General features: G+C 40.4%; 1 protein-coding gene across 1 annotated transcript in view; it reads right to left on the bottom strand.

Annotated features, from left to right (window-relative positions):
• EYS (eyes shut homolog (Drosophila)) overlaps positions 1-10,415 on the bottom strand; it is a 1,547,934-nt gene that overhangs the window by 59,762 nt on the left and 1,477,757 nt on the right. Inside the window, exon 36 of the mRNA XM_012805052.1 lies at positions 3,610-3,792. Within this exon, the coding sequence (XP_012660506.1) occupies positions 3,610-3,792 (183 nt within the window). The remainder of the gene's footprint in view (positions 1-3,609; positions 3,793-10,415) is intronic.

Raw genomic sequence — 10,415 nt, forward strand, 5'->3', positions numbered from 1 at the left:
CCATCACAGCCCACAGCAACCTCCAGCTCTTGGGCTTAGGCAATTCTCTTGCCTCAGCCTCCCGAGTAGCTGGGACTACAGGCACCCGCCACAATGCCCGGCTGAAAGGACAATTTTTTCCTGAGGCTACAGTGAGAATGAAATTTGGCAAAATTAAATGTTCACTTTGGGAGGCTCAGAAAAGAGTATCATCCACGTTGGTCCCTTATCTTTTAATATGGATGTATGGGAAATTAGAGGTTGGCTTCCCTTTCAGGTTATTACATAAACTGTGTGGCTTTGTGCATCTCTTAATCTGAGGACAATCAGGGCAGAGATGGTACCGTGATTTTCATAACAAGCACCAATGTGCAGGTCGGAGATGAATAGTACCAAACAGTAACACCTGACTATACCTCTGTCAAAAAAACTGAATAGGCAAATGTAAATTACATGGCTAGTAATCATAGTATGTTTTAAAAGAATACGTTTCTTTAATGTTTAGCTTTATGCTCTATATTATAATTTGATGACTCATCCCTGTATATGATATTATGGGCAATAATTACATACCTCAGTCAATTCCTGTATGTCGTCTAATTTACCTGGCCCCTAGAGGCTTTGAGTAGTTTTTCTACAATATTTGTTGAATAAAAAACACCAATGGTGCTTGATAAAATTCTGTTTTTTGATTCAAGAAGGCCTGGGAATTAGTGTTTTAACAAGCACCTTCTTGTGATTATAACATATGTGTAAAGATTCCTACCTGGAGAAATTCTGTATTAAATCAACCACTATACAATGTATACGTGTCTCAAAATATCACATCATACCCTATAAATATGTACCATTTTTTATGTGTCAATTAAAAATCAAGCGCTTTAGTGGTGCTTGTATTTTTTTAGCCTGGTGTCCTTGCTCCCTCATGTGGTGGAATGTGGAATTGCATGTTTTAGATTTCTCATTCCCGGGTCAGAAAATGGAACTTTACAACTTATCCACCTGCTATCTGGCCTTTATCTAACCAAGCTATAAAGCTACAAATGCAAGTGTATAATTAGCACCAGTCTTCTTGTATACAAAGCAGATGATTAGAAAAGGCTAGAACGTCAAATGCCACTTGTAAGATTGTGCAATTTGAAAATGCTGTGGCCAAAATATTGCCTGTGTGTGTGTGTGTGTGTGTGTGTGTGTGTGTGTTGTGGGGATCTTGAAGGAGTCTTTGGTAGAAGAGTACTGAAAGGGTTTTGGTGGCGGCATTTTCATGGAGCAAGTGTTTACCCTTTGTTTGAGTTCTCCCTCTGTGTATCTTTCAGGATTTAGAAAATCTATTTTAAAACAAGATAGACCCAGGGTCTGCAACGCTCACTTGAATTCTTCATTGCTAGATTAAAAAACTTTTTTTTGGTGAATGATAAGGTTATAAATGATAAATATCTGATTGGGGACGTGTGGAGTAAGGGGCTAGAGGTAGGAACTCCTTTTCTTTCTTCCCTGCCTTGCAGCAATCATTCAAAAGCTATCTATGAAAACCACCTGGGAGGGGCTCTGTGGGCGCTATGGTGAGAACTCACCATTCTGTAAATGGAAAGAGAAATTTAGAACTTTGTAGCCAACTCATGCCTAAGTCCAGGGAAGGCTAGTGATGCTCAGACAGAGGGGAAGGAAGCCATTGGGGGATCCTAATAGACGATACAGCATTTAAATGGGACTCCCTAAGAATAAGGGCATTTAAGAAACCTTGCGAAAATTGCTGACCTATACACCACACGGTTACTTGTTCTATTGTGGTTCTTTTATTCATTCTTTCAGGAGTGATTCCAGGTAGGCACTATGCTAAGTGTGGGTATATAAAGTTGAATAGGGCTGGCTTCTCCCTTTCCATATAAAGCTCTCATTCTAGTAGTGGAGAGAGACTAGAAACAATTATATAAAAGCAAATAAAATAATTATAAATTGAAGTAAGGGCAACAAATAAAATAAATAAGAAGCTGCAGTAGAGGGCAGCACCTGTGGCTCAAAGGAGGTGCCAGCTCCATATGCTGGAGATGGTGGGTTCAAACCTGGCCCTGGCCAAAAACAGAAGAAGAAGAGAAGAAGAAGAAGAAGAAGAAGAAGAAGAAGAAGGAGGAGGAGGAGGAGGAGGAGGAGGTAACTTGGATAGAGTGACATGAGACTTAATTTTTGTGAAGGTGGCTACAGAAGGCCTTCCTGAGAAAATATGCAATTTAATCCAGGGCGGTTCTAAGTGTTTTCCACGTGTTAACTCTGTTGAGCCTCGCAACTGCTATTATACCCATTAGACAGCTCAGAAAACTGAGGCACCAGGACATTAAATAACCTGACATTTAATTTGTAAGTGGCAGGGGCTGGATTCAAGTTCACACTGCCAGGCTATAGAGGCTGCTCTCTTCATCATTTACTGTCAAGGCTGAGGAAAACTCTGTAGGAGGGGAGAACAGAGATGGTGCGAGTGCCCTGGTTACATTCAGAGATGGAAACCAGAGTCTAATCCTGAAGGCCCTAGTGAATATGGGAAGGTGATTTGGGTGGCATTCTAAGTGCATAAACAGCCACAGGTGGATTTTAAACAAGGCTCAGCACGATCTGATGAATTTTTTGAAGAAGGTAACCCTACAGCAATGTGGAAATGGATTACAAGCTGGAAAGTCAGTAGCAAGACCACTTACAAGGAAGTCATGACTTTTTGATACAGAGATAGGGATTCAAACCAATTTGGGAGGTATAATGAACGATACTTCTCATGGTTAAGTGTTCCCCTTCCTAAAAAAGGTGGCAGGTGGTGCTAGTCTGACCCACTACACTTCATTTGGGGGGTAGGCTCCTTTCACACATGTGTTAATACAGAAAATCATGTTTGGTATGAAGATATAGGCACTGAGCAACTTGAAAAACACTGGAGTACATTATTTATCCTAGTACAACAGAATCACTGGTGGTTGAGAGAAAGTTCTTTGTCTACTACGTTGGTTTCATAGATGAAAACACTGCACTCAGATGAAGTTATTAATTGCTTAACTATTAGTTGCAGACTTAAAACATCTGTGATTTTCCTTGACCTAAAGCACACATAACCAGTTTCTACTTAAGAGAAACACATTGAACATGTAAGTTGGTTTCCTGCTAATTCTAGGGCATTAGAGTACTTGGGTATAGGCAGAGTACTTTCTAATTTCTTACTTCTTTAATTTACAATGGTTTTCTTTAAGGGAAAAAACCATTTTCATTTCACAACACACTGTAAAATGCTGTTCTTTCTGAGAATTCCCCCTTTCTCCTTCCATAAGGAAACAGAAGAAACAGGCAAAAGGACAAGTTGGTAAGCCAGCCTCCCGTGTGGCTTGGTCACCTTGTCTGTGCCCGTGTTCGCTTGAAGGAATCCTCACTCTTGATTATAAGAAGTAGTCCTGATGGGAGGCAGGGCTTTGGAAAGGCTTAGGGAACTGCTGGGTACTTTGGACTACAAGGAACATGCTTGAGGCAGGACCCAAGAGAGGCTGCATCTAGGCAAATGTCTTCTTTAACCACAGCCAATTAGATTGTCCCTGGAGAATCTCTAACATATTCTCAAGGAGCTAGGCAAGTCCTAGAGGGTTCGATTAATCTTACCATGGCCCTTCTGTCCAGTAAAAAATATCAAATTATTTTGCAGTGCTGAATGGTTGTTTGCCAGCTGAAACTTCAAGTGGAATTCATAATCGAAGCTGATGTCTGAGACCCGAGAATAAGCCAAGAATGAAGTGTATCCAAAGGCATCTGTGCCACTGAACTTGGGCTGAGTAATATGAAGAGCTGTGGAAAAAGCCAAACAAACAGTTACAGCAAACCCGTACATGTCCTTGTAGAAGGGGGGTTATGTTTTCAGGTAGTCTGTTTACTATCACATTGACTGTACTTTACTGCCCTTCACTGTTGAGCACAGTAGTGACTCAATAGGAAATTTCAAAACCAGAACAAAGGAAGCGCAGTGTTTTGAGACCCTATATATAACCCTTCTGCTCACATTTCCTTTCTGCATAATGAAAGATTCCCTTTAAAAGCAAAGCCCTAGATTTTTAACTTTAATTTTAGATATAGAAAAGATGACTGGCAGTCACAGTATTTGTTCAGGTGCCTCATAAACATGATTTGGCAAGCAAACACTGACCAGAACTTAGAGAGGCACTCACAGATTGGAACAGACTGTGCTTTTCAAATCCTGTACCTTTATATGAGCCAAAGCCACAGGTTAGGGGTAGGAAAATCAAGAAAAGGGAAGGAAATTGGTCACTTTCCATCATCACACTGGGAGTCAGCAGAACTTTTCTTTAAGTAAAAATGGTCGTTTGGAAGAACTGCTCATCTTTAATTTGATGTTTGTTAGATAACAAAAGCATAGGTTTGATAGGTTTGAAAGTGTAGTGAGACTTAAAAACAGACAACGGTAAAACAGAAGTTTCAGGGTGAGTATAAAGAAATAGAATTTAAATAAGGAGCTATTAGCCGTCTAGTCCCTCTTCATCCTGCCTCTAATCTTGTTCCGAATTCTTCTCTTTCATTGTTTTATTTTCTTCCTAAGTGGTTTGAACTGGCTTTTAGTTTCCTACCCCCAAACAGTAATAGGAAACAGAAAAGGGAATTTTGAAACCCATTCCTGTGTCTTATGAATGATGTCCCCAGATTAAAGGATGTTCCTAAAATCTGCTTTTATTAGTTGGGGCTGGCTTGCCAGAGGACAAAGAGCTTGCCTTGATTGCCTTATGTTGGTTTCATTCTTCTCAAGAGACATTGGATCTCCTGGGAAGTTGTAAAACAAGAATTTTTACAAGCTGTAAGAAGTAGCCTCACTCAGATACCCAGTGCTTAAAACAAAGGAGCTTCTTACGCCTTGTTATAATTATTTATACAGAAAACAGTTGTGCTATCCTGGGGGGGAAATGGCTTGTTGTCAAAGGCTTTTATTTTTATTTTTTAAATATGGCTATTAAACTACAATTTTTGTGTGTGAAATAAGCTGAATATTTTATTTTGATATTTTATTAAAATCTTACAACTTTATTTCCAGGGATGTGTGGCATAGGCAATATAATTTTCTCAAAATTCACCAGAATATGAAGGATTTTGAGACATGTTGTGTCTTATATTTATCGTTCAGGCTAATTAAAGAATTTACGGTTTGTGTTCTAGAGATAATAAAATTCTTCCCATCAGATATTTTACTTTTCATAGTATTCATAGGTACTACTGAAGATGATTGAGGCAGGGTGATTGAAGAAAATAAAAAGTACTAAAATTCAAACAGATTAAAAATACTTTCAATGAAAATAGAATTCAGTTACATATAATACTAAAATAGAAGGCGAATGATTTTTTAAAAAATGTTATGTTAATAATTTGCAACTGAATCCATTTAAAAGTTTTATTCCATTTAAGTTATATTGATGCATACATGTCTTACATAAGCTATATTTTACTGTCCAACCCTGGACTAAAAGCTGGGGAAGGAAAGAAAGGATGATCCTTACCTTCAAGGACCTGGTGTGAACTATAAATTTATTCGGCTGAACTAACCTGAAAGCTGAGGCCCGGTAGAAGAGCTTTCAGGTAGAAAACATAGCAAGTCCTGAGCTGTCAAGGCTGAAACAGAATGCTATACTCAGAGAATTAGGAAATTTGCCGAATTTTAGAATGAAGTATGAAAGTGAGAAATAAAACTAGATAATCAGACAAGGATTAATATGTTCTCCATCATCCTAAGGTAGTTGAGATATGATCAAAGTTGCTCTTAGGAAATATCTGTTGAAGTGTGAACCACAGAATAATTGGCGAGAGTTGGAGGAGCATTCACTTGGCGAGGACAAAGATGGGAACCTTGATGATATCAAGAAATCTGAAGATGGTGGACTAGAGCCCTCGGTCACTGATCATCTCAGAAAGAAGAAAAACTTTTAGATTAAAAAATTCCCCAAGCATAGCTCTGGTGTAATTCTGGGGGGAAAGTGCATGAAACTATCGGAAATTCCATGGGGAGAAGTTGTGGAGCACAACAAGAAGGACCAATATTTTGGCAGAAATCAACCCCTGGAAACTCGGAGCTCTGTGGCAAGGGGAGGAGGGAGTTTTGTTTCTCCTCCCTTCACGTGTATGGAAGTCAGCAGGGTCCGGAGAAGCCCCAAAGCTGCTGCCACCAGTGAACTGGGAGCTTCTTGAAAACAAAGTACCAGGCTGCCAACCCCTCACTCCAGATCCAAACCAAGACGATACTGCTTCTCACCCATTTTGTGCCTTCGTCTTCCCCAGGAAGCTTCAGCTCTTTAATTTTTGTGTCAATTGTTCCCACACAGGCATTTCCTATCTCCTGCCCAGATTGTGGTGGCCACAGGGGGATGGTGGGTCACGGGAAATTGATTCCAGAGCTTGGGCCTTCTGGGTGGGTTGTCGTCTAAGAAGAGGGACAAAGGGGACCACAATGCCAGATATCCTCTATTCAGACTCTTTTGTCTGTTTGTTTGTTTTTTGCAATTTTTGGCCAGGGCTGGGTTTGAATCCACCACCTCCGGCATATGGGGTCAGCGCCCTACTCCTTTGAGCCACAGGTGCCGCCCTATTGAGACTCTTTTTCTCCTCTCTTTCCTGTCTCGCTGAGTGGCATGAGTGGAGGGGACTCTCAGGAGTGGCTCTTTCCCCTCTGTTGGTGCACCCTTCACCCAGAAGCTTCCACAGAGAGTGGGGTTGACATGTTTCTTCTTAAAGACCTGCAGCACGGGTCAGCTGTGAGCTCCCTGCCTGCCAGCCCTCCCTGGTGCTGCTCTCTGACTCCTTTAGAGCAAGGTATACCCTGAAGCAGAGGGACATCAAATGTTTTTGAACCTTCCACAGGCAACTCAGTACTGGCATGCTTCTTCCTGACACGGTCGGGAATTAACCTTGGGGGATCGGGAGACAGGACCGCATCTGGATCCCATTCCCCCAGGACTCGAGTATGTCACCTGGGAGCACTGAGGGGAGACACGTGCACTAATCTTTAGAGGTGATGGAGTTCACCCAGGCAGAACTGTGAAAGAGTGCAGTGTGAGGTCAAGCTGCAGCAAACTTGGGGAGCACTCCGTCCACAAAGGGAGGCCATGCCGTCAGTGCTGGGTGGGATCCTGAGCAGGCAGGGGAGCTCTCAGGCTGCAGCACTTTGCTGGTGAGTTCAGCTAGCTTGAGCTGCTGCTTGCGCTTGGCTGCCAGAAGGAGACCTCTATATAGGAGAGGAAGGAGAAGAGTGAAACCCACTCTTAAGAGCCAGATTGTGAATCCCAGTTGGCTCCTCCCCAACAAGCAGACATTCTGGCTTAGTGGGGCTGCTTCAGCTCCCTCCTGGTGGCTTTCTCCAGCACCGTAAGCTCCCCTTAGACCTCTACCAAGACAGGTTTTATGGCCACCTTTGTGGAGCCTAAATCCAAACTTGTCTGACCCATCCCTGCCCAGCCTTGCCCATTCACTCATATAGGCTGTGATGCAGAATAAGGAGTTCCTTGGGAGCTCCAGCACTCTGCCCACCACCTGGGGCATCTGAGTGCTTCTCCTGATCAGCTAGACCAAAGCAATCATTGCAGCTGGCTCTTCCCGCAAGCCCCACCTACTGGTAGGGAAGATAGCTTGCACAACTCTTTACAGAATTCACTGATTAAGTCATATAAGGTGTGGCTGGCTCTAACCCATAAGCACCACCTACTGTCTCAGAGATTCCTGGGCATCTTAATATAATTCAGACTGTAAAGAAGATCACAGGGCTGGAGAAAGAAAAGGATTTCAAAGATCTCCATCTTTCCTTGTCAGCAAGAGACAGGAATCTGCCCATGCATATAGTACATATCATACATGTAGCCTGTGAATAACTAACAATTGAGAAAATCAGCATACTAAGGATACCGATAACCAAAGTCTCCATCCAGAACCTAGACTCCCATCCAAGTACTCATAAGCAAAACCAAAGGTCCACAGTCAAAGCCGAAAGTTCTTACCCAACATAGGCCACGGACACATCCTAAACAATGAGAGAAAAAAACGCTCCATCTAAACAAAAGAAAATCCAAAAATCAAGAAGTGGCAATTGCTCCAGATGAGAAGGACTAGTGTAAGAATCCAAAAGTATAAAATATCAGGGCAGCACCTGTGGCTCAAAGGAGTGGGGTGCCAGCCCCATATGCTGGAGGTGGTGGGTTCAAACCCAGCCCTGGCCAAAAAAACAAAAAACAAAAAACAAAACAAAACTGGAAAAGTATAAAAAATCAGAATGAAAGGACATCCCTCAGAGGAGCACACCAAAATGAAAATACTGAAATGACAGATAAAGAATTTAAAATATGGATAAGGAAGACCAATGAGATCCAAGAGAAAATGGAAAACTAACTCAAAGAAATAAGAAAAAAAATCAGGAAATAAATGAAAAATTTACTAAAGAAATAGATATATTTAAGAATAAATAAATAGAACTTCTGGAAATGAAAAATTCAGTTAGGAAAATATAAAACATGATGGAAAATTTTATGAAAAGACTAGACCATGCTGAGCAGAGAGAATTTTAGAGCTCCAAGGCAACGCTTTAAAATTAACTAATCAATCAAAGATAATGAACAAAGAATTTAGAGGAATGAACAAACTCTAGGAGAAATGTGAGATTATGTAAAATGGCCAAATATAAGAATCATAGACATCTCTGAGGAAGAAAAAGAAAAAAACACAAATTTATTTAAGGAAAACATTCCTGGTCTTGCTAAAGATTTAGATATTTGATAGAAGAAGCTGAAGGAACACTTGAGAGATTCAGTGCAAAACGTTCAGTGTTGAACGTGGTCAACAACCTGGACAAAGCCAGCACCTTAGTGGGACTGCTATGAGCCATGAGGCAAAAACATAAGTAACTTATAAGTGAGAATCTATCAGACTAACAGCAGACTTCTAAAGGAAAACCTTACAAGCAGAAAGAAATAGGGTTCTATTTCTCTACATAACAAAATAACTGCTATCCAAGGATTTTCTATCCTGCTAAACCAAGTGTCATAAATGAAGGAGAAATAAAGTCTTTCCCAGACAAACCAATACTAAGAGAATTTGTCACTACTAGACTTGCTCTACAGAAAATGCTCAAAAGTGCATTATACATGCAACAGCACAATTAACACCACCAGTGTAAAAATACCCAAAAGGTATAGCTCACAGCTCTTATGAAACAATAGCACAAGAGGGAAAACAAACAAACAAAAATGATGAAAAGAAGAGCATCTTACATATTAATATAACACTCAATGTGATGGGCTGAAATGCCCCACTTAAAAGATATAGATTGGCTAAATGGATGAAAAAACAACCCAAGTGTATGGTGTCTTCAGGAAACACATCTAACACAAGGACTCACACATACTCAAGGGGAAGGGATAGAAAGAAATATTCCACACAAATGGAAATCAAGTGAGCATGTACATATAGCCATTCTCATACCAGATAAAATAGACTTTAAATCAGTAATAGTAAAAATAAAAAAACAAAGATAATCATTATACAATGGTACAGAAACAATTCGACAAGAATATATGACAATCCTAAATATATATACATGTAACATGGGAGCTCCCATTTTTATAAAGCAAATTATTATAGATCTAAACAAAGTAATGGACGGGAGTATCTTAACAGTCAGGGATTTCTGCCCTCCACTGACAGTACTGGGCAGATCACTGAGGCAGAAAAGGAATAAACACTTGACTTAAACTTGACTCCGGAACAAATGGACCTAACAGATATTTACAGATTATTCTATCTAAAAATTGCTGAATATATATATTTTTCTCTTTAGCACATGGGACCTTGTTCAAGACTGGTCATATCTTAGGTCACGAAAGTTATCTCAGCCAATTAAAAAACCCCAAATAATACCATGAATATTCTCAGATCACAGTAGAATAAAACTAGAAATGAATTCCAAGGGAAGTATTCAAATCTAAGCAAAGTCATAGAAATTACACTATCTGCTGTTGAATTATCCTTAGGTCATTGATGAAATGAGGGTGGAAATAAAGATTCCTTGAACAGAACAACAAAGGGGACATAAGGCATCAAATCTAAGAGATACAGAGAAAGCAGCCCTAAATGGAAAGTTCATATTCTTAAATACCTACATCAGAAAGACAGAAAGATCACGAATTAGCATCCTAATGGCACACCTTAAGGAACTAGAAAAAGAAAAACAAAGCAAACACAAAGCCAGCCGAAGAAAAGAAATAACTAACGAAGCTTAGAGCAGAACTAAACGGAATGGAAACAAAAACAATACAAGGAATTGGCTCGGCGCCTGTGGCTCAAGCGGCTAGGGCGCCAGCCACATACACCTAAGGTTCGAATCCCCAGCCGGGGCCCACCAGACAACAATGATGGCTGCAACCAAAAAAAAA

Source organism: Otolemur garnettii, unplaced genomic scaffold (genome assembly GCF_000181295.1).
Source record: "Otolemur garnettii isolate 467f Iridium unplaced genomic scaffold, OtoGar3 scaffold00035, whole genome shotgun sequence".
In the NCBI taxonomy this organism is placed as follows: domain Eukaryota; kingdom Metazoa; phylum Chordata; class Mammalia; order Primates; family Galagidae; genus Otolemur; species Otolemur garnettii.